This window comes from Haliotis rufescens, unplaced genomic scaffold (genome assembly GCF_023055435.1).
Source record: "Haliotis rufescens isolate VD_foot unplaced genomic scaffold, xgHalRufe1.0.p SCAF_5, whole genome shotgun sequence".
NCBI classification, from domain to species: Eukaryota; Metazoa; Mollusca; class Gastropoda; order Lepetellida; family Haliotidae; genus Haliotis; species Haliotis rufescens.
Genome location: NW_025964223.1, coordinates 39,783,283 through 39,811,124, shown reverse-complemented (window position 1 = coordinate 39,811,124; position 27,842 = coordinate 39,783,283). Strand labels below are relative to the sequence as shown.

General features: G+C 43.9%; 1 protein-coding gene across 1 annotated transcript; it reads right to left on the bottom strand.

The window, feature by feature from the left end:
• Window positions 1–35: 35 nt before the first annotated feature.
• Window positions 36–27,842, bottom strand: LOC124112389 (gamma-aminobutyric acid type B receptor subunit 1-like). Its single transcript, XM_048384287.1, has 16 exons — window positions 27,509–27,842; window positions 22,388–22,525; window positions 20,531–20,701; window positions 16,261–16,362; window positions 15,892–15,957; window positions 12,841–13,177; window positions 11,591–11,752; window positions 10,579–10,656; window positions 10,000–10,150; window positions 8,778–8,886; window positions 8,120–8,227; window positions 7,337–7,459; window positions 5,587–5,730; window positions 4,807–4,995; window positions 3,008–3,133; window positions 36–2,186 (listed from the first exon to the last, which is right to left on the bottom strand). The coding sequence occupies exons 1-16, from the start codon at window positions 27,719–27,721 to the stop codon at window positions 2,043–2,045; spliced, it is 2,361 nt and encodes a 786-aa protein (XP_048240244.1). The 5' UTR covers window positions 27,722–27,842; the 3' UTR covers window positions 36–2,042.

Here is a 27,842-nt window from a genome sequence, read left to right as displayed (position 1 = left end):
ATGGGATGTCCTCAGATCTTTGTTTAGCGGCAGCGAGAACTAAGATCTGATTTTAATTAGATTGTACACACGTATCACATGAACGGTGAGGATTCTTACGTTGAACGCCGAATACCTACTGAACCCAGAACGTTCTGTCAGTTTAGTTAACTGACTTGCATTTGCATGTGTTTGTGACGGGTGAAGCAGGATATGCTCACCTTTTCGCGAACACCTGGTATCATCATTATTTGATAGTGATTCATAAACACATGAAATGAAATGTGATGAAATGTGAATCGTACAGTCTGCTCTGCTTTTAAAAGAGATTTCTTGAGATGTCGTTTTTATTGATTGGACTCTCGTTTTTTGTTTGTGGGTTCTTTATTGTTTGTTTGTTTGTTTATCTGTTTGTTTGTTTGTTTATTTATGTGGCATCGCATCAAGTTGGTCAGTTAAGCACAAATACTGTACAATCCATTTGATCCGTAAGGTCAGTTCTTTCTGTTTAGTGTTGTTCCATTGTGAACCTGTGTGTTTTCTGTTTATTTTAATGTTATTGTTGTTCTAGTCGTTCGATCCGTAGGGCGTGATAAGAGCGGTGGTCGGTGTTGGTGCTGGTAATTGTTGGTGACGATGATGACGAAGAAGATAATGATTCGGGGACATCAATGTTTATCCGTTGTCGTAATGCTGACGTTAGGGGATCAGGTGGGCGTGGTCGAGATTATACTTCGTGGTCGAGATTATACTTCGTGGTCGCGATTATACTTCTTTACTGCCTTAACGATACTGCCTTAACGATAATACTCTCGCAACGCCCCAATCCTGCTCACAGTAAAGACATGTACAGTAAACAATAAACAACCAGACGTCACAGTTAGCTGCAGTGTTGATGACATATTCCATACGCTCAGATGTGAAGAGGATTCCACGCCTGATGTGTGCGCACCGCGCAGCAGAAACATGAGTTGACATGTCTGACAGTATTTCACATATATCACGGCGTGTCAGCTAAATGCGGGAAAGCTCAAAGTGGTGGATGCTGCAGAGCAATTTGGGGCAAATCTGGAATTCGAACCCAGGACATTGGCGACTGGCAGCAAAGGGAAGCAACTCCTTAAACCAAGTCCACTTGGCCACCCGTGCCTCCAGTATAGGATAGAAAGCGAACGTAACACAAATACACATATATTCGATGATGGCTCGAAAGTGATATCCTACAGATGTTCCACAGTCAGGGTCAGACACGTGTCTGACAGTCAGATTTAGATATATTCGACCGTCAAGGTAAGATATATGTCCAAACGTCAGAGTCAGATTAAGACAGATAATCGACAGTCAGGGTCAGGCGGATAGTCGACAGTCAGGGGCAGACGGATAGTCGACAGTCAGGATCAGACGGATAGTCGACAGACAAGGTCAGACGGATAGTCGACAGTCAGGGTCAGACAGATAGTCGACAGTCAGGATCAGACGGATAGTCGACAGGCAGGGTCAGACGGATAGTCGACAGTCAGCGTCAGACAGATAGTCGACAGTCAGGATCAGACGGATAGTCGACAGACAGGGTCAGACGGATAGTCGATAGTCAGGGTCAGACAGACAGTCGACAGTCAGGATCAGACGGATAGTTGACAGTCAGGGTCAGACGGATAGCTGACAGTCAGGGTCAGACAAGTGTCTGGAAGGCAGTGTCAGGCATATCTTTGACAGTCAGTGTCAAACATGAGAGCTCGCTGCAACTACAAATGTAGACGGCGTGGACTTATTATTCTTTCGATGCGGATCATACGAGGTGATATGACTGTGTACAGGACAGTTCCTTAGTGCAAACGTTCTATCAGACGGAGTTTAACTTTTTAAAGTTATTCCACAGATATCCGATTCATAGGTTCATAGTCCTGTTCTTCCATCATTAACCGTTCTTTACAATTTGTACAACAAACGTATCAGGTTGAGCATCTTTGACAACAACGTCCTCATGCTCAATGTGGAGTTGGCTATGTTCCTACGTCTATGTACGAATGTTAAGAGCCAGTTTTTGGACGGAATGTGTAAATTTAGGCATCTGGCGGTAACGTCACGTCCCCTGGGTCGTCAGTACTGGGCGGGGCCTCCTTGTCTCCTGCAGGGATACACGCCTGTTTGATGAAGAGCTTCAGCTTCTCCAGCTGGTCTTGTAACTTGGCTATTTCGTTGTCTTTCTGGAACATCCAAACAACCGCAGAGAACATCATTGGCTTGAAAGTCATATAAAACACACGCTTCTTTAAAAAAACATGGGCGGTGGGGTAGCCTAGTGGGTAAAGCGTTCGCTCGTCACGCCGAAGACCCGGGTTCGATTCCCAGCATGGGTACAATGTGTGAAGCCCATGTCTGGGGTCCCCCGCCGGGATATTGCTGGAAAATTTGCTAGGAGCGGTGTACAACCACACTCACTCACTCTATAAAAACATGCCGACGAAAGTGCATTGATATGATGTTAATGCTTTCAGTCATCTGGAGGGGCGGTCGGGTAGCCTAGTGGTTAAAGCTTTTGCTCGTCACGCCGAAGACCCGGGTTCGATTCCCGACATGGGTACAATGTGTGAAGCCCATTTCTGGTGTCCCCCGCCGTGATATTGCTGGAATATTGCTAAAAGCGGCGTAAAACCATACTCACTCACTCACTCAGTCATCTGGAATGGCCGTTTTATTAGTTTGGTACCGGGTGTCAGGTTTACCGGTTTGTGGTTAAAATTTCCTTTGCCTTTCATTATCAGTTAAGCTATCAAAGCGTACCAACGAGAGTGTGACCTATTCAAGTCGGGACCATTGAAACGACAATGTTAACGAGTTATCCAAGATATAATGCCTCTGTCGGGGCCATACTTTTGCTTTAATGTTTAAACGACATATCGAGCTAGTAAAGTTAGAGTTGACGTCGGATTACAGTATATAAGATTTCAACGTAATGAGGTAATACACACAGTACAACATGGACACTCATTGGGAAAAAACAATTATTATGTTGTTTATCGCCTACTTGTTTCAGTTTGTGGTCGGTGTCGTCAACGGTGGAGAGGTTGGTTGAAGTGATGGTCGCCTCCTTTCCAATCGTGAGTCCCCGGTCGCCCTCGGGATTTAGGCGGTTATTCCGATACTGCAGAACCTGAAAAGAAATTCATGAATAACTTTACCGTCATCGTCATTGTCCTCGTCGTTCCCATTATTATATACAGATAAAAATAATTTAAAATATATGTTGCAAAGAGGGTTTAGGTGATCCTGGCACAGTCAGGCTGGTTAGGCTCATCATCAGCTCAGGGCCCTTGCCCCCTCTACACGCAGCCCAGACAGCGAATGGAACTTCTCCCAGGAAGGGCAGCCAACTGGAACTCTCCCAGAACTTTTCGGACTCCCCCAACACATCAGCCTTCTGCTTTACCCAGATTGTCAGAAGGGCTGTATTCCTGTTAGCAAACCCGGGTACTCATTAAACAGATTGGGAGGTACCAAACCTAAGGGAAACCGAGAACAATGGGGAGTCGGACAACTTGGTATTTGGGATGCAAGCATGATATTTCGGTCTACATATTTGCCCTATTTTTCCTGAATCTTGTCAATCACATTAGTGTAAAAAGGGATCCAAAAAAGTCAATGATATAAATGATTTGATCAGGTTTGTTAGCCTGGATAGGTAAACTGGCCTATTCCAAAGAATTTTGAATGTGTCATTTTCCATGACGCCTTCTACATATTCTGGGTCGTACTATAGATGGACCGCTGTGACAAAACCACGAGCATGGCGAAGAGGGTAATAAAATGATCGAGCCACTCCATCATGTCGCATAAGATACTGTGTTTGTTTCAAAGCAGGGCTTCCAATGGCAATGTGTTGGACAGTCTCATTAAATTCATTGCTTAGATTACATTTCATAGTTATATTTTGATGCAAAATCACACATTGACGGTTTCGAGTGGGAAGTGATTGGTCCTGAGTAGCAAGCAGAAAGCCTTCTGTTTCACTTTTCAGGCCAACCGACTTCATCCAAGGTAAGGACTTTGCAGGGTTGCTGCTCCTCTCAACACACTTCACATAAACTCGATGCAGTGGTCGTTCAGATAGCGTCTCCTTGAAAAACGGAGCCTGTTTATTATCGTCTGCGCTGTCCGGGAATTCCCCGATGACGTTTTGCTCTCTTTAAGTGAAAAAAGTTCCACTGGTAGGTTAAAAATAGCTGGGATAGTCCTTTGTGATCACGTGATTGCATTCGGTGAAATCGACTTAGTTTCCCACGGCAGACTTAGGTAAGGTTTTTGCTCAGACGCTTCGTGAATACCAACTTAAGTTTTGGACTTGGCTAAGTCAATTTTCAGAAACTTAAGTCTTTTCTTAAGTCAAAACTAAGTTGTTTGATAAATACGGCCCCTGGGTATTATTGTCAATCGTAATCAATCGTAGCAGTGTAATAACACGCTAAAGAAGATATGATTGATAACCCTCAATTATGAAAACAATGCCATTTGAGCTCAACATATCCTTTGGGTAAGTCCTTGGTTCGAATCCAGGTTCGCCTTGATAAGAATTCCTATTACATGGTCAGCACCATACCTGTCTCATGGTTTTCACAAAGAAGGGGTAAAAGTATATGACTTGCATCATGTTGGGTAGTCTTCCCGCATTGAAGCCGCGTTAAACCCATCGTTAAATGTCACTCTCACACAGAAAAAGCCATCACAAAATATGTCGCCAAGATGGCCGCTTTCAGAGGCCCCCCGCAAACCGAACCATCATATGACTTCCGCGTGCCATCAACATCATCACCTATCACATCAAATTACTTTCGGCACAAAGATGATGCACTGAACGGCCGTGGCGGTGATGAAGGAGATTGCTGCCGTGATGCCGTACTCCAGGTTGGGTCTCAAGGTCATGGTGGCGGTGATGATGATGTGGAGTATACCAAGGACGGCGGAGTTGTAGATGCACACGGCGATGTTCTTGGAGTCGTTGAGAGCTTCCACCTTCACCTGCATCAGTACATACAGATTAATGCGGGACCGATTGTTTTAACAAAAGTTGCTGTCAAAGATATTCTACATAAATACATAACTTAAAGACTAAAACGTAACACTAAAATCCAATGATTTGAACAACACACGATGTCATCATGAGGAGTGAGTGAGTGAGTGAGTATGGTTTACGCCGCTTTAAGCAATATTCCAGCAATATCCCGGCGGGGACACCAGAAATGTACCGATGTCGGGAATCGAACCCGGGTCTTCGGCGCGACGAGCGAACGCTTTAACCACCAGGCTACCCGACCGCCCCTCATCATGAGGAGGGACATAGATCTTAAAGTTCAGCTCCATCAGTCTGGCTACTTTAACATATTCACGGGAGAGGAAGTGTACAAAGTCAAGCGTGTTCGGGGAGAGAATGTCTTAACGTCGCGTTCAAAACTATTGCACTTATATAGACACGAGCATGCATGCGAGATATACTGAGGACTTCACCACACAGTGCCTACAACTACATGTTAGTCTGTTGTTGATGTTACGACGCCAGGGAGAATTGTGTACACAGCCACCTCAACGTACACCATAGAGTATTGTTCCTACCTTCTTGGTCTCCCAGGCGAGGAAGGCGCCCAACATGAGAAGGATGCCCTGGACCGAGAACAGCACGGCATCGAAGTAGCGGATGTAACTGGACTCGCAGATGGCCCCCATGTAGCGCAGGCGGACGTCCCCACCCTCCCGAGACTGGGGGGCATACAGCAGTGAGTGAGGGAGTGAGAATTGAGGTCAGTCAGTAAGCATTGAAGTCAGTCAGTGAGCACTGAAATCAGTCAGTGAGCATTGAGGTCAGTCAGTGAGCATTGAAGTCAGTCAGTAAGCATTGAGGTCAGTCAGTAAGCATTGAGGTCAGTCAGTAAGCATTGAGGTCAGTCAGTAAGCATTGAGGTCAGTCAGGAAGCATTGAGGTCAGTCAGTAAGCATTGAGGTCAGTCAGTAAGCATTGAGGTCAGTCAGTAAGCATTGAAGTCAGTCAGTAAGCATTGAGGTCAGTCATTGAGCACTGAAGTCACTCAGTGAGCACTGAAGTCAGTCAGTAAGCATTGAGGTCAGTCAGTAAGCATTGAGGTCAGTCAGTAAGCATTGAAGTCAGTCAGTAAGCATTGAGGTCAGTCATTGAGCACTGAAGTCACTCAGTGAGCACTGAAGTCAGTCAGTAAGCATTGAGGTCAGTCAGTAAGCATTGAGGTCAGTCAGTAAGCATTGAGGTCAGTCATTGAGCACTGAAGTCACTCAGTGAGCACTGAAGTAAGTCAGTGAGCATTGAAGTCAGTCAGTAAGCACTGCGGTCAGTCAGTAAGCATTGAAGTCAGTCAGTGAGCACTGAAGTCAGTCAGTGAGCATTGAGGTCAGTCAGTGAGCATTGAAGTCAGTCAGTAAGCATTGAGGTCAGTAAGTAAGCATTGAGGTCAGTCAGTGAGCACTGAAGTCACTCAGTGAGCATTGAAGTCAGTCAGTAAGCATTGCGGTCAGTCAGTAAGCATTGAAGTCAGTCAGTGAGCACTGAAGTCAGTCAGTGAGCATTGAGGTCAGTCAGTGAGCATTGAAGTCAGTCAGTAAGCATTAAGGTCAGTCAGTAAGCATTGAGGTCAGTCAGTAAGCATTAAGGTCAGTCAGTGAGCACTGAAGTCAGTCAGTGAGTACTGAAGTCAGTCAGTGAGCATAGAAGTCAGTCAGGGAGCATTGAATTCAGTCAGTGAGCATTGAGGTCAGTCAGTGAGCATTAAAGTCAGTCAGGGAGCATTGAATTCAGTCAGTAAGCATTGAGGTCAGTCAGTAAGCATTGAAGTCAGTCATTTATCATTGAAGTCAGTCATTTATCATTGAAGTCAGTCAGTAAGCATTGAAGTCAGTCATTTGTCATTGAATTCAGTCAGTGATCATTGAAGTCAGTCAGTAAGCATTGAAGTCAGTCAGGGAGCATTGAATTCAGTCAGTAAGCATTGAGGTCAGTCAGTGAGCACTGAAGTCAGTCATTTATCATTGAAGTCAGTCAGTGAGAATTGAAGTCAGTCAGTAAGTATTAGAGAGAGTGTGTTTTCAAGTTAATTGTGTACATATGTCTACACAGATTATACACATGTAGTTTTGTAAAAAAGGCATTGAAGATAAAGAACACTGTCTTATTTCAGCTTCTACGGGATTTAAAGCATGCCAATCTGACCCCTCTACCGGGTTCCTTGCCGACACAGAATTTGTTTGTGTGTTTGTTGTTAAACGCCGCACTCAGCAATATTCCAGCTATATGATGGTGATCTGTAAACAATCGAGTCTGGAGCAGACAATCACCTACCTCCACGTATATCTCGTCCCAGCGTATGTACAGGGGGTCAAACACTGACCAGCTGACCAGCAGGACCAGGTTGAAGAGAGTCAGGGAAGCCACCATCAGGAACAGGTGGCTGTCCTTCAACACCTGGGCACCACAAACACAACATTAGCCTATGTGTTTGTTGGCGAAATAAATATGCTGACAATACAATGTAAAAATCAAACATAATTACGATCTATTATTTTTTTTAAAAGAATTATCAACTTTGTTTACTATGTTATAAGAATTGCAAGTCAAAGTATTATTTTTCCAACATATGAATTAAGTGGATGAATCTTGTTTTCGACAGTATTCCAGGTATGAGAGTAAAGCCTGGCCCAGACAACTAGTTGGTACCTGATGGCATTTTATAAACATGCCCCACTGCACACACCCCCACACCCCCCACACCCCCCCACCCCCCCCCCCACCCCCCGACCCCACCCCCACCCACCCCCACCCCCCACCCCCCACCCCCACCCCCCCATACCCTTCGGTCCTTAAGACCAGCATGAGGTATTTGGGGACATATTCTAACTATGTCTTACTTTAACAAAATCTTTCCACTTGAAACATGTTTTTTTTAATTAATGATTCAGACTCTGATAAAACAAGATCCTTCTCAAATTTAAGTTCTACCCCCAAAACAACGTATTATCAATCTGTGTATTCCGACTGACAGTGTAGGATATGACGATAGGAAGGAGGGAAAGAGGTCAGGAAGGAGGGAGGGACAACATCTGCTCAGTCATGCCCAGCATGTACCTTCTTCTGTAGTTTCACGTTGGTGAATATCAAATGGACCCTCCATGTTTTGGAAAACAGAGCACCAAATATTAACGACCATCCCAGAATGGCAGGGTACCGTCTCCCCTGGCAACACAATAGAAATATCTAGTGTCATTTTAAATGGCATGGATTTTGTTTCAAAGTATTACAGAAATGACAATACATTTTCATTGAACCGTTGAAAATTAAATTATTATATTCGATTATTCCTGCTCAATGCGTGCATAGTATACTTACTAGCAACAACTGCATTTAACACTGTATAGTATAAACTGTAGTATCAACGCTTTGTTGAGTGTTGTATCCTTTTTATTTTATGGCCGCCTCATACATGTCATCATATATTCCTTGATTGAAATAATAATCATATGTATAATTCCCACCAAGATTTCGATTAAGTATCCGCTTGTCGACACAGCTGACAAAATCCCTTTTCTTTGCAAATTGCAATATTCGTATTTAAGTAATAACACATATTATTATTCATGGCGCGAAGCCCGTGCGAGATCGCAATTCAGAGAAGCGCGTGTATAATCACATCGCAGCGTGTGGTGGTTGTGATTGCAGAGGGACAATGGATCATGAACCAATTGTAGCGTTACAACGGGACTGAGTGTACTGTTGCATACCCTACCTTGCATGCTACAGAAGGTTCCAGCGCTGAGATGAAGACAGCGACGTAGGTGAGTATACACCCGATGAGAATAATGTTGTTGATACGTGGTGATGAGAGCTTAATAAATCTGAAAATATGACTGACATTGTTATCAAATTCCAATTCACAACTGCTCGTACTTAGCAATAACACCCTTAGTGTACGTACCTATGTAGCTGTTAGAGACACAAAACGTGATTTAAAATAACATTGTTGTAATATTCAAACCCGGGCAAATTCCTGCAATGATTCCCGTGTAAAAACGTGAATTTTGTACAAACAAACCGAAGAGAAATAATTTGAGCAATGACTATTGCTCTGAAGTCTATGACAAGATCATCTCTCCTTGAGCGAGGGTCACCCTCCAAAAAATATCCATTTGTCACACCCGACCCCGACAGCTTATGATGTCAATGACTGGATTGTCTGGTCCAGACTCGCTCATTTACAGACCGTCGTCATATAGCTGGCATACTGCTGAATGTTGTATTAAACAACAAACAAACAAACAAACCCGACCCCTAAGTGTGTAGGGTTTTACGCCTCTTTGGGGACATTCCAGATACACCAGGAAGGAAAACACAGAAAAGTGGCTTCATACTTTGTTCCACTGTGGAGAATCGAACCCTGGCCTTCAGCGTGACGAGCGTACGCTTTGACCAATGTGCTACCACACCGTTACCAACCTTATATATACCTTAACCTAAGGAAGAGAATGTATGGATGTCAACTTCTTTATTATGACGTTTCGGAGTATATGCTTATTCCTTCAGCAGGTGAATGAATGCTATGAGGCAGAGAGCATATATGTGTACATGTAAGGGCAACACAAGAAACAAAATAAAAAAGATGGAAACTAACTAAGGGAGGCCAACAGATAATTGCTGTTGATGGGTGATTAGCGAAATACAATAGAAGCCAACACTTTACAGTAATAAGCGCTGATGGTTATGGAACTGGAAGCCTGCTGGCCTCCCTTCTTAGTTTCCACCTTTTGTTATCTTATTACTTTTGTTGTCCTTACATGTACATATATATGCTCTCTGCCTCATAGCATTCATTCACCTGATGAAGGAGTAAGCATATACTCCGAAAGAAGTTGACATCCATACATACATGTGAATCACTTCTAAATGTCATTCAAATACTATCTTAACCTAGAAAAACTGTTACAATCAATGTAGACACACGACATACTCACTTCACTTTTCTGTTATAGATGTTGAAGGTGAGGAAGGCGACAGACGCCAGGAGACCCAGCGCAGCCAGCGTGCACATGAAGCCATACAAGACCGGTGACAAGGTCAAGGTCAACGTGTACGTCAACACACCGTCTCTTGGAGGGACGCCACCTGAACATTGAATATGGATATGACTTCACTGACAGCTAACAATGTGCTCCACAGACGCCAGTATCACATAAAAAGAGGTCCTTTGACACGACGGTGCTCTTACACGTGATAGTCTGATTCAGACTCGATAATATACAGGACGTCGTCGTGTAGCTGGAATATTGCAGCGTGCGACGTTACAGAACAAACAAACGTGATTTCGAACTCATAAAGTAATGTGACGGAAGGTGCCCTGTGTGTGTCCCTGCGTGGTGGTCAATGTTATGTAGTTATGTTCAATCTGAACGTGTAGCTCCTCTAGTTATTTGATGTCCTTATTCAAAAGATTCGCGGTGATATACAATAGGGTATTTCAAGCCAAACGTTGAAAGTGAGATCTGAAGACTGCCTAGGTACATACTATCTCTACTTATGAGCAGTGTTCTCACCTGCCCAGCGAGCTAGGGTTAAGTTCAGCTTCCCATCCTGGTCTTCCCTCACATAACAAATCGTCTTCCGCTCACCATCTGGAAGACAGAAAGTACTTGCAAATTGTTGACCCACTTCCCCCCTATGATTGAACTCATTAATTGAGTCTGGGAAACAGGTTGCCCATTCGTTTCGTTGTGTAGAGTTGATTCCCTTACCCATGTCTGGATCCGTTGGGTCGAAAGCTAGATTCTCCCTGATTACGATCCACTGTTTGTCAGCACCATACCAATCACCGTCGGTCAACAAGTGCGAAGTCAAAGATCTGCAGCAGTTTCATTTCCTTCCACATTAAACATAAACGTCGTCGTGACACTGAAATATTGGCGGTAAATATCCGCTACAAACCCATAGGATCCTTGTACGCGTGAGGGACGCAACTCTGCACATCGAAATGTCAGGCATTAGACGACTGGGCCAGCCATGCTGGACTAGGTCTGATTATAAACTGCCAGGTTAAAGAAAGCGTACACCCACGTTTGTCGATGGCGACTTTAGAAAACCAACAAGAAATGGTTACTATATGGACGAACCTACAACTAATAATGCTACCCAAACATACATTACAGGGTTCATATACATATGACAAGTTTCCATGAAATTGCCCCAGTTTTACCAAGAAGTATGCAAGTTTTCAGTGATATTCAATCATCATGAACAATGAACCAATTAACAAACATGTTGACTCAGAATAACATTGGAAACGGCCATTATAAAATTGAGTTTTATTTACTTTCCTGTCGCTTGTATATATCGCTTTAAAAAGCATTGGTATAAAAATATTATTCTGCCATAACTTTTCCTTGACTACATAAAGAAATCTATTTTCCAAAACTATTCCAAGACCGGTAAACCCAAACAAATATTGCCTGATTTTTCTTTTGTGAATCCTGACATAAGGAAAATACACTATGCAATGAGTTAAGTATACTGCTCCGTGGTGCTTGTACAGACAGCCATCATGGTCCCTACCCTGGATCTGTTCCACTGTGACGTAGCTGATGGGATCTCCGTTCTTGTCGAAGGACACAGGTCCCTTCATGGCCTGGAAGCTGACGTTCAACATGTGACTGTGGATCAACGCCCCCAGCGCCGTGTCCGTGTACGTGAAGTCCTCCAGGCTTTTGTTGCTGCCTGCCAACACACAGCAGCATACATGAACAACTCACACACAGTGCAACCTCGTTAGTACGGACCCCGTCAATCTGGAGACCCCGACCGTGCAGTTACTGTTGGGACCACGTTGTGACACAGACTGTCCCTATGCTTCGTTACATGCTGTTTATCCCGACGGTTCCATCCAAAACGGCACCGTCCGGATTATCAGGGTCACTGTGTACAGAGTCATGACGCCGCCGTGTAATTAAGAAAGAAACGACTCGTGGTCGTTGTTTATCGTGCTGTAAAGCACTGCAGGGAAATTAAACCATTTATTAGGGAAGAGAAGTTATGGATGTCAACTTCTATGTTATGTGGAACATAACGTTTCGGAGTACATACTTACTCCTTCATAAGGTGAATTATGCTATGGAGCAGAAGTAATAAGAAAACAAATGTAGAATCTTAACGAGGGGAGCCAAGAGATAATTGGGCCGATGGGTGCTTAGCAATGGACAAAGGGAAGCCAGCACTTAACTTATCACTGATTGGTAATTGACCCGCTGCTAAACTAGAACGCCAACATATAAAGACTCTAAAAGACCTCCACCAGTACAGAGAGATAAATGACACCATCGTCAACCAATTGAACCCCATCAGTTCCCAAGCTCCTTACCCGTATGTCAATAATGACGACTCCCTGAATACAATCTGACCTCGGCAATGTCGGACAAGTCCATTTTTTTAACAGGTGGGTTAAGTTTGGTATTCCACGCATTTTTTCACAATCCTCACGTTGATCTGCACCTTTCCTCCCAATGCCGTCATACCCTCCCACTTTTGGGTGCGATCGTTCGGACACTGCGTTTATCTGCGTTGCCCAGCTATAGGGATCTATAGGGAATAACATTTTTCCCTCTCAAAAACAACGTCATCCAATACACGACGTCATCAAGTTGCGAGCGCATGTTCAAATTTCCAGAAATAATGTAATAGAACAATATTTTATCGTGAAATATAAAATAGCTACGCGATCCATCACTTATTTCGCGATAAAACATTGTGAATATACGCATATATATTCTGAGATCTTTTAAATATTTGTAAAGATTAAAACCAATCACCTGTCTCCAGCAAAGTCGTCATTGTAGCATTGAGACCCAAGGCTACCGTCCACATGACGTCATACCCCTGTGAGGCGAGGATGTCACCAGGTAGTGTTTCGTTGTTGTTCCGCATCCTGTGATGTAGGGTGAACTCAGGAGGGGTGAGGCCGGATATCGTGGGGGTGTCGAAGGGATCCATATACAGGAAACCTGTGTATATTGCCCCCTCCAGCGCCAGGGCCATCTGATCCGGGGTGCAGTCGATTGTGACGTCGGTCTCCATGAACCACTTGACATTCAGCCAGCCAATCAGTATCCAGATCACCCGGGGGTAGATCAGCCCGATCTTGTAGCTCTGAGAGGAAAAGGATCCAAGTGTTACAGTATATACTCAAAGGCAAAAGTTATTGTGACTTGGTTTTTTCTTCCAATATAAACCTTTATATAAATTTTGGGATTTTAAACCATGGAAAATGTTGCTGGTATTGCATGCATATGTCGGGGATGGTATGGAACGGCGTCTGGGACGTTGAAGGAACTCCGATTTATCCTCCCTCAGATGTGCAATGCATTTCCCCAGGCCTTTCTCTGAGATGTGACATGCTGCCCTGGTGTGACATGATCCATTTACATATGGTAGGGGTACGGGTTGACGAGTTAGTGAGTGAGTATGGTTTTACGCCGCGTTTGCAATATTCCAGCCACTACGACTGGGACAACAAAACTGAATATGCGGAGGAAAATCCATGATTTTGAAAAAGAGTGTACATAAAATAAGTAACGGAGTGACATGGCCAAGGGAAGAGTTACCATATAAGGTGTCCTGGAAAAAAGGGGATAAAGTGAAGACTACCGGAGCATCCGTGCCCTCTCTACCTTAATAGATATAGAGTGCCCTAATCTTGATATCAAGAAAGTCAACCCCCTATATTATAGGACTAGGATTGGATGTTGGAGATGGAGGAAGTCTAGTAATGACTTCGTAGTGGTCTTATAGGGGACAGAACAGTACAGGTGTCGTACTCACCCTCCCTGGCGCTGATCCATATATACTGAACCAAATTAAAAACTTCACAATCCTAAAATTTTAACATTTTGACTAGTTATCATTGTGGGCCCTTATTGTGTATTTAAACAGTAATGGCCACGTATCGTCTTCAGATAACACCCGTTTTTGTGCAGGTGAATCGATCAAATTCATGTGCACAGCACTATAGTGGCAAAAGTGTTTTTTCACGTGCAACTGGTCACGTGGCCATAATACCGCACGTGTTTTCAACCATACTTGTTTGCAGTCATTAACAAAAAAAGAAAAACACAAGAAAACAAAAGTCTTTACGGCCATTTGTCATGCCACGCCTTTCAAATGTGCAACGTGAACGTGTCATCGGCATGTTGCAGACGGGAGCGTCCATAGCTGAAGTCGCAAGGACGATGGGTTGTAGTCGACGGACTGTTTATGATTTACAGACGCGTCTACAGCAAACGGGTACCACCGCTGATCGCCCTCGGCCAGGTCGACCACGCGTGACGTCACATGCAGAGGATCGTCAGATTGTCTAACGTCACCTCCGTAACCGATTTTTGACGGCTACATCAACCAGAAATAAACTGTTTAGGGGTAGACTGAGTGCGCAAACTGTTCGAAACCGTCTGAGAACTGCTCACCTTCAAGCAAGACGGCCATACTGCGGGCCGATTCTGACTCAATTACACAGACGTCAACGTCAATTGTGGGCACAGCGACACTTACGATGGACTCAGAGGAATTGGAATCAAGTCGTCTTCAGTGATGAATCTCGATTTAATCTTCGATTTGCTGATGGTAGCGCGAGGGTGTGGAGGCGCCTTCATGAACCTTACGCCCAGTGTTGTGTACAGGAAGTTGACAGATTTCGAGGCGGAAGTGTCATGGTGTGGGGTGCTTTCTGTGGCAATGCACGTTCCAGGCTTCTTGTCATCCGTGGCAACCTCAACGCTGCTGCTTACCGCGACCAGGTACTGGCACCAGAACTTGTGCCTTTTATGGCAGCACATGGACCCGGTTTGATCTTCCAACACGACAATGCCAGACCCCACACAGCAATTTTGACAAGGAATTTCCTTCAGAATGCGGGAGTCAACGTCATGGACTGGCCGTCAAGGTCTCCCGACCTCAATCCCATCGAACACGTCTGGGATGCTCTTGGCAGAAGTCTGCGCACTCTCCAGAACCAACCACAGAATTTGCAAGATCTTGGCACCATTTTGCAGCAACGATGGCGTCGTCTTCCCAATCATGTGTTCACAAGCATCACAAAGTCCATGCGGGGCGTTGTGTGGCAGTTGTCAACGCACATGGTGGCCATACACGCTACTGAACTTGTGTGCCATCAGATTCTCGTGCTTGGGACTTATGATTTAAACTGTTGATGTTTATACCGAATACCGTAGGTGCTTGGAACAAATTATGGTTACCACCGTTAATTAAAATCCTTCTTTGGACATTAATTATTAAAAATTACCTTCTCTGATACATTTGTCCGTTGTATATCATATATGGGATTACTTTTAAAAATGTTTTTAATTTGGTTCAGTATATAATTGATGTCCAATCGTAGTGGCCATATTGGCCACACAATTCTAGAGATATTCATTAAGAAAATACATAGAAGCTAGGAATCTAGCAGTGAAAGAGATGGGTTGAACAGAACTCAAGTTATATAACTGTCTGTCAGTTGATGTGGGAGGAATACCCGGAGTGATGCAGGAGTTGGACGTTCATCACTTTGGGGAAGCCCACGAGCATGGGTATGGTGCTGACAAGCCATGAACCATGATCGGGGGGAATTTGAGATTCCAAGCTACAATCACTGGATTCTATGGCAACGACCGAGACTCTGCACTAAGGCGACTGGGTCACCGAGCCCCAGACAAAACAGTACTCACAATATTTAATATACTGAACTTAAAGGTTCATGTAGGGATAATAAATATTTTGGGAATATTCTTATAACAAAAAAGTGTCTCCAAAGCTAGTCATGATCCCTATCATTTTTGGTTCAGTATACGCTTAACGTTTCAGATTACCTCACATAGAACCTGTCTGCCCAGCTCCGGATAGAACCCACTGACAATAATCCTGGCATCCTTGTCCTGCAACATCAACACAAGCTTCTCTGTCATACATCACAGAATATAACTATTGAACTGCCAATGTCTGCACATGATATGATAGACGAGAAGAAATGGGGATACTCCGCCCAAACACGTTACACGGTCTCCCCTTAATGCCAAGCGCCATGCAGGGTAATTACAATTACCATCTTTTTAACGGCTTTTGGTAAGACGCGGCCGGGGGATAGAACCACCGACCTTCCGCACTCCGGGACGCTCTATCACATAGCCGGTCTGAAATTATAGACCGTTCACAGTACAACATGATTTCTGATGCGTTACCTTCAGTCGTTGAACTTGTGTTACTGGACTATTTTTGAAGACCTCTGACGCCACGACGGTAAGATTCGCCTTGGAAAAGGCCTCCAGCAAATCATCGTTCACCTGTACAAAGAGGTTCAGGGGGTTTCAGGGGACATGTCGTAATGTCCATCAACTTAACCTGACTGCAGGACCGTTGACTAATCGATAGACTATTGATTCAATTGTATTATATATCGTTTAACACAGCCCATCTCTGAAACACTATTTCTGTCCTGAAGTCATAAAGACATAAAACCCCAGCACAGATTCTGGTAAAAGTCGATAAAGTATCTCAAGAAACACAATTATGTATCCACACACTTTTGAAAACCAAATGTAGTATTTTGTAGGCACTAAAATTATCTGAGAGAAAACTTTGGACCACTCCCTATTAAATATGCTGGATCCGCCCTTGGTCGTTATCCCCCGTACAGATTCTAGTCAGAGTTGATATTGTATCTCCAGTACCATAATAATGCTTGTCGTTATCCCCCGTACAGATTCTGGTCAGAGTTGATATGGTATCTCCAGTACCATAATAATGCCTGGTGTTATCCCCCATACAGAGTTTGGTCAGAGTTGATATGGTATCTCCAGTACCATAATTATGCTTGTCGTTATCCCCCGTACAGAGTTTGGTCAGAGTTGATATGGTATCTCCAGTACCATAAATATGCTTGTCGTTATCCCCCGTACAGAGTTTGGTCAGAGTTGATATTGTATCTCCAGTACCATAATAATGCCTGGCGTTATCCCCCGTACAGATTCTGGTCAGAGTTGATATGGTATCTCCAGTACCATAATAATGCTTGTCGTTATCCCCCGTACAGAGTTTTGGTCAGAGTTGATATGGTATCTCCAGTACCATAATAATGCTTGTCGTTATCCCCCGTACAGAGTTTTGGTCAGAGTTGATATGGTATCTCCAGTACCATAATAATGCCTGGCGTTATCCCCCGTACAGATTCTGGTCAGAGTTGATATGGTATCTCCAGGACCATAATAATGCTTGTCGTTATCCCCCGTACAGATTCTAGTCAGAGTTGATATGGTATCTCCAGGACCATAATAATGCTTGTCGTTATCCCCCGTACAGATTCTGGTCAGAGTTGATATGGTATCTCCAGGACCATAATAATGCTTGTCGTTATCCCCCGTACAGAGTTTGGTCAGAGTTGATATGGTATCTCCAGTACCATAATAATGCCTGGCGTTATCCCCCGTACAGATTCTGGTCAGAGTTGATATGGTATCTCCAGTACCATAATAATGCTTGTCGTTATCCCCCGTACAGAGTTTTGGTCAGAGTTGATATGGTATCTCCAGTACCATAATAATGCCTGGCGTTATCCCCCGTACAGATTCTGGTCAGAGTTGATATGGTATCTCCAGGACCATAATAATGCTTGTCGTTATCCCCCGTACAGAGTTTGGTCAGAGTTGATATGGTATCTCCAGTACCATAATAATGCCTGGCGTTATCCCCCGTACAGATTCTGGTCAGAGTTGATATGGTATCTCCAGGACCATAATAATGCTTGTCGTTATCCCCCGTACAGAGTTTGGTCAGAGTTGATATGGTATCTCCAGTACCATAATAATGCCTGGCGTTATCCCCCGTACAGATTCTGGTCAGAGTTGATATGGTATCTCCAGGACCATAATAATGCTTGTCGTTATCCCCCGTACAGATTCTGGTCAGAGTTGATATGGTATCTCCAGTACCATAATAATGCTTGTCGTTATCCCCCGTACAGAGTTTTGGTCAGAGTTGATATGGTATCTCCAGGACCATAATAATGCTTGTCGTTATCCCCCGTACAGAGTTTTGGTCAGAGTTGATATGGTATCTCCAGTACCATAATAATGCTTGTCGTTATCCCCCGTACAGAGTTTGGTCAGAGTTGATATGGTATCTCCAGTACCATAATAATGCTTGTCGTTATCCCCCGTACAGATTCTGGTCAGAGTTGATATGGTATCTCCAGGACCATAATAATGCTTGTCGTTATCCCCCGTACAGAGTTTGGTCAGAGTTGATATGGTATCTCCAGTACCATAATAATGCCTGGCGTTATCCCCCGTACATATTCTGGTCAGAGTTGATATGGTATCTCCAGGACCATAATAATGCTTGTCGTTATCCCCCGTACAGATTCTGGTCAGAGTTGATATTGTATCTCCAGTACCATAATAATGCTTGTCGTTATCCCCCGTACAGAGTTTTGGTCAGAGTTGATATGGTATCTCCAGTACCATAATAATGCTTGTCATTATCCCCCGTACAGAGTTTGGTCAGAGTTGATATGGTATCTCCAGTACCATAATAATGCCTGGCGTTATCCCCCGTACAGATTCTGGTCAGAGTTGATATGGTATCTCCAGGACCATAATAATGCTTGTCGTTATCCCCCGTACAGATTCTGGTCAGAGTTGATATGGTATCTCCAGGACCATAATAATGCTTGTCGTTATCCCCCGTACAGAGTTTGGTCAGAGTTGATATGGTATCTCCAGAACCATAATATTGCCTGGCGTTATCCCCCGTACAGATTCTGGTCAGAGTTGATATGGTATCTCCAGGACCATAATAATGCCTGGCGTTATCCCCCGTACAGATTCTGGTCAGAGTTGATATGGTATCTCCAGTACCATAATAATGCTTGTCGTTATCCCCCGTACAGAGTTTTGGTCAGAGTTGATATGGTATCTCCAGGACCATAATAATGCTTGTCGTTATCCCCCGTACAGAGTTTGGTCAGAGTTGATATGGTATCTCCAGTACCATAATAATGCTTGTCGTTATCCCCCGTACAGAGTTTGGTCAGAGTTGATATGGTATCTCCAGTACCATAATAATGCCTGGCGTTATCCCCCGTACAGATTCTGGTCAGAGTTGATATGGTATCTCCAGTACCATAATAATGCTTGTCGTTATCCCCCGTACAGAGTTTGGTCAGAGTTGATATGGTATCTCCAGTACCATAATAATGCCTGGCGTTATCCCCCGTACAGAGTTTGGTCAGAGTTGATATGGTTTCTCCAGTACCATAATAATGCTTGTCGTTATCCCCCGTACAGAGTTTGGTCAGAGTTGATATGGTATCTCCAGTACCATAATAATGCCTGGCGTTATCCCCCGTACAGATTCTGGTCAGAGTTGATATTGTATCTCCAGTACCATAATAATGCTTGTCGTTATCCCCCGTACAGAGTTTGGTCAGAGTTGATATGGTATCTCCAGTACCATAATAATGCCTGGCGTTATCCCCCGTACAGAGTTTGGTCAGAGTTGATATGGTATCTCCAGTACCATAATAATGCCTTGCGTTATCCCCAGTACAGATTCTGGTCAGAGTTGATATGGTATCTCCAGTACCATAATAATGCCTGGCGTTATCCCCCGTACAGAGTTTGGTCAGAGTTGATATGGTATCTCCAGTACCATAATAATGCCTCGCGTTATCCCCAGTACAGATTCTGGTCAGAGTTGATATGGTATCTCCAGGACCATAATAATGCTTGTCGTTATCCCCCGTACAGATTCTAGTCAGAGTTGATATTGTATCTCCAGTACCATAATAATGCCTGGCGTTATTCCCCGTACAGATTCTGGTCAGAGTTGATATGGTATCTCCAGTACCATAATAATGCCTGGTGTTATTACCAGTACAGATTTTGATCAGAACTTATATGGTATCTCCAACACACGAACACGGGTACGGTGCTGACATACCAATGGTCAGAACTGGAGCCAATCTTAAATCAGCCAACGATCCTGAAACCCAGGTGAGCCACATCATAAAGTCGCACTGACTTGAACAAATAAGCCATACCCGTGCTGACACAAACCACTGTCCTTTAGGAATGTGGACGCAATAAAATAAAGTTCCAACATTGTGATTGCGCTGTCATAGCATGACCGTGTCCCCGAGATATAGTAAAGATGAAGTTATTTTGTTTGTTTTGTTTCTTTGTTGTTTAACACCGCACTCAACAATATTTCAGCTATGTGGCGACGGTTTGTAAATAATCGAGTCTGGACAAGACAATCCACACATTGACATCCCGAGCGTCGATCTGCGCAAAAGGGATACGATGACATGCATCAACCAATTCAGCGAGCCTGACCACCCGACCCCGTTAGTTGCCTCTTACGACAAGCACAGTCGCCTGTTACGGCAAGCATGGGTTATTGAAGACCTAATCTAATCCGGATCTTCACGGGTAAGTTATTTTGTAATCTCACCAAGGTAAAGAGTTCATAGCTCTGGTAGATGGTGGCCACCCGGGACCAGCCCAGCTGCTGGATCATCCGTATCCGCATGGAGGTGAGGGCTGTGTCCGCAGAGGCCAAGCGCATGAACTTGGGGAAGCGCACTTTGTTGGACAACGCCGGGGAAGAAGAACCGTAGGACACCTGGTGTTGAGAGAACATATATCAGCCTATCTGCCTTTGTTTCTAGGACAGATATATCCGCAGATACTCGATGTTAAATTGAATCAAATAATTACTAAGTCTTTCATATATTTTAAAGCAAGTTGACCAGGATCCGATGATCTTAGAGGAATACTGTTGAATTTATGTTTAAAGTAGGATACATTTGGAAACTTTCATATTAAAAGGGTCCCACAGAAGTGTTACATTGGAGACAGTGAGACCTACTTGTGGAAAGTTGCACAGAAGGGTTATCTCGGAGATAGTAACACCTACCTGTACAAGGTTCCACAGATGGGCCGCTTGCGATACAGAAAGAGCTACATGTACACAGTTCTACAGATGGATTACCTGGGAGACAGCTAGACCTACCTGTACAAGGTTACACAGATTGGATACCTGGGAGACAGTTAGACCTACCTGTGCAAGGTTCCACAGATGGGTTACCTGGGAGACAGTTAGACCTACCTGTATAATGTTCCACAGCTGGATTACCTGGGAGACAGTTAGACCTACCAGTATAATGTTCCACAGATGGGTTACCTTGGAGACAGTTAGACCTACCTGTATAATGTTCCACAGATGGGTTACCTGGGAGACAGTTAGACCAACCTGGTTAATGTTCCACAGCTGGGTTACCTGGGAGACAGTTAGACCTACCTGTATAAGGTTCCTCAGATGGGATACCTGGGAGACAGTTAGACCTACCTGTACAAGGTTCCACAGATCGGATACCTGGGAGACAGTTAGACCTACCTGTATAATGTTCCACAGATGGGATACCTGGGAGACTGTTAGACCTACCTGTATAAGGTTCCACAGATGGGATACCTGGGAGACAGTTAGACCTACCTGTATAAGGTTCCACAGATGGGATACCTGGGAGACTGTTAGACCTACCTGTACAAGGTTCCACAGATGGATTACCTGGGAGACTGTTAGACCTACCTGTACAAGGTTCCACAGATTGGATACCTGGGAGACAGTTAGACCTACCTGTATAAGTTTATACAGATGGGATACCTGGGAGACAGTTAGACCTACCTGTACAAGGCTCCACAGATGGGTTACCTGGGAGACAGTTAGACCTACCTGTACAAGGTTCCACAGATGGGTTACCTGGGAGACAGTTAGACCTACCTGTACAAGGTTCCACAGATGGGTTACCTGGGAGACAGTTAGACATACCTGTACAAGGTTCCACAGCTGGGTTACCTGGGAGACAGTTAGACCTACCTGTATAATGTTCCACAGCTGGATTACCTGGGAGACAAATAAACCTACCTCTTTAATGTTCCACAGCTGGATTACCCGGGAGACAGTTAGACCTACCTGTATAATGTTCCACAGATGGGTTACCTTGGAGACAGTTAGACCTACCTGTACAAGGCTCCACAGATGGGTTACCTGGGAGACAGTTAGACCTACCTGGTTAATGTTCCACAGCTGGGTTACCTGGGAGACAGTTAGACCTACCTGTACAAGGTTCCACAGCTGGGTTACCTGGGAGACAGTTAGACCTACCTGTACAAGGTTCCACAGCTGGGTTACCTGGGAGACAGTTAGACCTACCTGTACAAGGTTCCACAGCTGGGTAACCTGGGAGACAGTTAGACCTACCTGTAGAAGGTTCCACAGCTGGGTTACCTGGGAGACAGTTAGACCTACCTGTACAAGGTTCCACAGATGGGCCGCCTGGGACGTTGCCTGGGAGACTGTAGAACATGCCCCGCCTACGATGACAATCTTAGTCGGTCCATTGTACAAGTTGTCCGTCATGGCCCTGATGCCCCGCCCGGCACTGCACTGGCAAGGACATAGTATCTCATGTGTACATCATTGCTGCATGCAACCCTAACGTAATAACGATCTCATTGTGGTCACCTTTGAGGCTCACAGAAATATGTGAAGTAAACTTTGACGGGAAACTGCTAATCGCACAATATATATGACCAAACATGATTACAGAACAGCTAAGCTTTTCGGCTCCACTGTTTGTTAACCTGATTTCGATGTGCACGTTCCATGTAATAACGATATACATTGAGATGCGTGGCGCTGAGGTTCACAGTTATATATATTTATCGTGCTATAAAGAGGCTATCTCGCCTGTTTGGTTTTACCCCTAAAGGGAACAGATGAAAAGTTCGATGTCGACTAAAAATCGGAAGTTTTATTGTCTTAACAGGTCTGCAACTTTTCCATTTGACAAATTCATCTTTTCAAGGTATTTATGATTCAAGTATCGAGGGTTCGGAGGATCTCTTTCGTTCATGTTTAGTTACATGCAATATATACTAGTTGCCTCACTAACTACCCCTTACAAGGGGGTGCGGGGTAGCCTAGTGGTTTGTGTTCGCGCCGAAGACCCGGGTTTAATTCCCCACATGGGTACAATGTATGAAGCCCATTCCTGGTGTCCCCTGCTGGAATATTGCTAAAAGCTGCGTAAAGCCATACTCATTCACTCACTCACTCACTCACTCACTCACACCTGACCATGTATTGTTTGTTGAATGTTGAGGGAAGTGTAATTTTCGTTATTACGAGTCTGATCATTTTCTTCGGAAACATCCTGAGGATTCGCATCAAAGACTACTGGAAATCACATCAAAGACCGTAAGGAATCATACCAAAGCTCGCGAGACCTCGGGGAGATGCATCAACGTCCGCAAGACTTATCAAAGACCGTGAGGATTCGCATAAAAGACCCCGAGGAGATGCATCATTTTCCATGCGGGTTCATGTTAAAAGGCGCTTCATTTACCCTTGGGGTTTCTCATCAAAGACCGCGAGAAGACGCATTAATTACCGCGAGGGTTCGTATCAAAGATCATGATGATTCGCATTAAAGGCCGCTAGGGGACGCATCATTTACCGCGAGGATTCGTATAAAAGACCTTGATGATTCGCATTAAAGGCCGCTGGGAGACGCATAATTTACCGCGAGGGTTCGTATCAAAGATCATGATGATTCGCATTAAAGGCCGCTGGGAGACGCATCATTTACCGCGAGGATTCGTATCAAAGGCCTTGATGATTCGCATTAAAGGCCGCTGGGAGACGCATCATTTACCGCGAGGGTTCGTATCAAAGACCTTGATGATTCGCATTAAAGGCCGCTGGGAGACGCATCATTTACCGCGAGGGTTCGTATCAAAGACCTTGATGATTCGCATTAAAGGCCGCTGGGAGACGCATCATTTACCGCGAGGGTTCGTATAAAAGACCTTGATGATTCGCATTAAAGGCCGCTGGGAGACGCATCATTTACCGCGAGGGTTCGTATAAAACATCATGATGATTCGCATTAAAGGCCGCTAGGAGACGCATCATTTACCGCGAGGATTCGCATCAAAGAACGTGATGATTCGTATGAAAGGCCGCTAGGAGACGCATCATTTACCGCGTTGGTTCGCATCAAAGAACATGATGTTTCGCATTAAAGGCCGCTAGGAGACGCATCATTTACCGCGAGGGTTCGTATCAAAGACCTTGATGATTCGCATTAAAGGCCGCTAGGAGACGCATCATTTACCGCGAGGGTTCGTATCAAAGACCTTGATGATTCGCATTAAAGGCCGCCAGGAGACGCATCATTTACCTGCGAGGGTTCTCATAAAAGACCTTGATGATTCGCATTAAAGGCCGCTAGGAGACGCATCATTTACCGCGAGGGTTCGTATAAAACATCATGATGATTCGCATTAAAGGCCGCTAGGAGACGCATCATTTACCGCGAGGATTCGCATCAAAGAACGTGATGATTCGTATGAAAGGCCGCTAGGAGACGCATCATTTACCGCGTTGGTTCGCATCAAAGAACATGATGTTTCGCATTAAAGGCCGCTAGGAGACGCATCATTTACCGCGAGGGTTCGCATCAAAGAACGTGATGATTCGCATTAAAGGCCGCTAGGAGACGCATCATTTACCGCGAGGGTTCGTATCAAAGACCTTGATGATTCGCATTAAAGGCCGCCAGGAGACGCATCATTTACCTGCGAGGGTTCGTATCAAAGACCACTTGGATTCGCAAAGTGACGATTCACGTCAATGACCGCGAGCCATGTCATAAAACGCCTCGGGGAATGTCATAAAGAACAAACTAAAACTAAAACCGACTCAATATGACACCCGGACAATTAAATCATAGCACTTAGCATTGACAATCTCTATCATTGTCTGTCAATACAATAGCAGTGTTGTGACATTTACCAACCAGCCACTCTATCAACACACATCGACGTTCATGTGGCCATGTCTGCCGAACACAATGTGTAGGTAATTAGATTACTAGAGCAGTAGACGACACCTCCATTATATTAAGAGTCCATGGAAATATTGCCATAAGGATTACAGCAGTAACGCTATTTGCTTACAACGGTGCGCTACAAAAGACTACATCAGAGTTAATGAGGCTGAGGGTATACTCCAAACAAAAGAACATCTACTAATGGATTGTCAAAGGTTTTAGATACGTACACCCCCGGGCTCAAACATTTAGTCATTTAAAGTTTTGGATATTTGTTTTATTTAGGTTTTTCTGCAATTACCCGTATTCCCTGAAACTATCTGAAAGTTTATATTGAAAGTACAGTCATCACATGTGATGGGTTGCCTTCACCCGGAACCTAAGCTGTGATTTTCATTACATTAGTACATATCAACACACTGCTAACATACCTAGATTGCATACATGGTTAGGTAATATCACTAAGACCTTTGTTGACAATTGAGTAAAATTCTGCTTCAACGATGGACTGAATTTAACCACTCCGAACTGCGTTATAGATATTGGTTGTGTGTGCACTTCATTCAAGTGACTTTTAACGGATTTATTACTGTATCCGTGGTGTCTCTCTTAAAACATCCGGGTTATAATAGGTCCTCAGCAATCCATGCTTCTCTTCAGGGGCGATTAACGGGATTGGGTGGTCAGGCTCGCTGACTTGGTTGATGCATGTCATCATATCCCAATTGCATGGATCGATGTTCATGATGTCAATCACGGAATTGTCTGGTCCAGATTCGCTTGTTTAGAGACCGCCGTCATATAGATGGAATATCGCCGTGTGCGGCGTTCAACAAAAAACAAACAAACAAACTTAAAAAATCAATCCCCGATGCTCAGTCTTCATTGGTTGCCGATAGTGCATGACATGTCAAAATGATATTTATGACATGTTAAAAAGATTTTGTCCCAGATTGTCTGCTAGTTTTTAGGTCCAGACTAACTAGGTATGCATTACAGAGGTTCGAATTTATCGAAGTCTGTCTAAGAGATTTTCATATCAAGTGAAGTTTGTCATCGAAGTTCACATTTAGCGATGTGTGTATTACCTGATCTGAACGGTACATTAGCTGTATATACAATGTATACATTTTTACATATATTATACATTCATACATTTATGGAAGTTGGCGTATATACATTTTACGACATAATTATTTGGAAACAGAAACATTTAGTACGTATGACGGTCGGTTTAAAAGCTGTATAATCACTGCTCGAATTTAAGTTTTGGTTTGTTTAGGGGTTTTTTTAAACATAAGGACAATTGCCATGACAACAGGTACAAGAAGATGGGAAGATATTCTTGGCCCGCTTATACAAAGCCATCTCAACACGAGAACAAGACTCTGCTAAAGTTGTGAGTGAGTGCATTTCGGTTATACTACGCTTTGTCGGCCAGTGAGTGAGTGAGTATGGTTTAACGCCGCTTTTAGCAATATTCCAGCAACATCCCGGCGGGGGACACCATAAATGGGCTTTACACATTGTTCCCATGTCGGGAATCGAACCCGGGTCTTCGGCGTGACGAGCGAACGCTTTAACCACTTGGCTACCCGACCGCCCCTGTCGGCCAGTGGCACAGTGACTATCTCGTTGGTAGTTCACGGCTGAAGCATGGGTATGGTGCTGACAAACCAAGGGGCATATTCAGGTCGATTCTGGGATTCGAACTAATGACCTGCAGGTCCAGGGAGCTAGGGAACGTCACTAATCGTGCTAAATTACACCACTGATCAAAACTAATGTTATTTAAGAACGCATTCACCAATAAGTGATCCTAAAAGTGTTAACGGTTAGAAGTGAAAGGGTGAATGCGAATAAACGCATAAACTGAGAAGCTGTAAAAGTCAGACGCAATATTTAATTGTTAATATTTTCACATCGGAAGGTAATATTCTCATAAATCTTGCATATAGAAATGTCTTTATTCAAATAAAAGTCTCATGACTATAAACACGACAAACATATAAGACGCCCAAGGACCAGATTTTGGACGGCTGAGCGTATTGATTTAGTATGTGGTGGGTTACAACCATGTACGTCTTCAATTTGATCTGACGTGACCAACAGAAACAATAAAACAAGACTGACTGAACATTCAAATGGATGCCTGATAAATTACTTTTTGAAACTTTCCACAAAAGGTTACGATTATTTCAATGTCTGTCGTTTCCATGGACGCTGTCGATGTTTATATCAATACAATCATTACACAATCACAAGATGCAAAACGGTTACATGAATCATATATTGAAAACGTAAACACAAAATAAACATAATATCGACAAAGATACAAAACGGTTTTATAATCATATATAGAAAGCGTAACCACAAAATATTATATCGACAAAGATACAAAACGGTTATATGAATCCTATATTTACAGCATAACCACAGAAAACAGTAAATCAACAAATGAAAAGTTGACAGGTGATGGATTTCATTATTTCAATTTCTATTATATGAAATTGACATAGAACCGTGTTACTTACGTTTGAGTTGCTCCATGTCAGGTTGATGTTGTAGCCGGGGAGGATGTCGTCCCTGTTGTTGATGTCCTCGATGGCCATCTGGACAGCGGTCAACAGACTCTGACCTCCGTCCCATTCCCCTGTAATGGGGAACAACCCAAGGATGTGGAGGTCTGTTGTAGGTGAACTTGGCCGGATAGTGACGATCACAGACACGAAGGTCAAAAGGAACATGTTTTCAACAAAACATCTACACAATCCCAGCTATCTGATGGTAATTTCCGCAGCTTGTGATGCAAATCATATTGTGGAAACCCTCGGACAAACGCAACACCCAAATGAACACTATTCTGGA

Coding starts and splice junctions, on each gene's coding strand:
- LOC124112389 (XM_048384287.1), bottom strand. CDS start 27,721: ATGTTCCTTTTGACCTTCGTGTCTGTGATCGTCACTATCCGGCCAAGT. Junction 11,753..12,840: donor GACGACTTTGCTGGAGACAG/GTGATTGGTTTT, acceptor GTGTGTTGGCAG/GCAGCAACAAAAGCCTGGAG. Junction 7,460..8,119: donor ACGTGAAACTACAGAAGAAG/GTACATGCTGGG, acceptor TGTGGTGCCCAG/GTGTTGAAGGACAGCCACCT.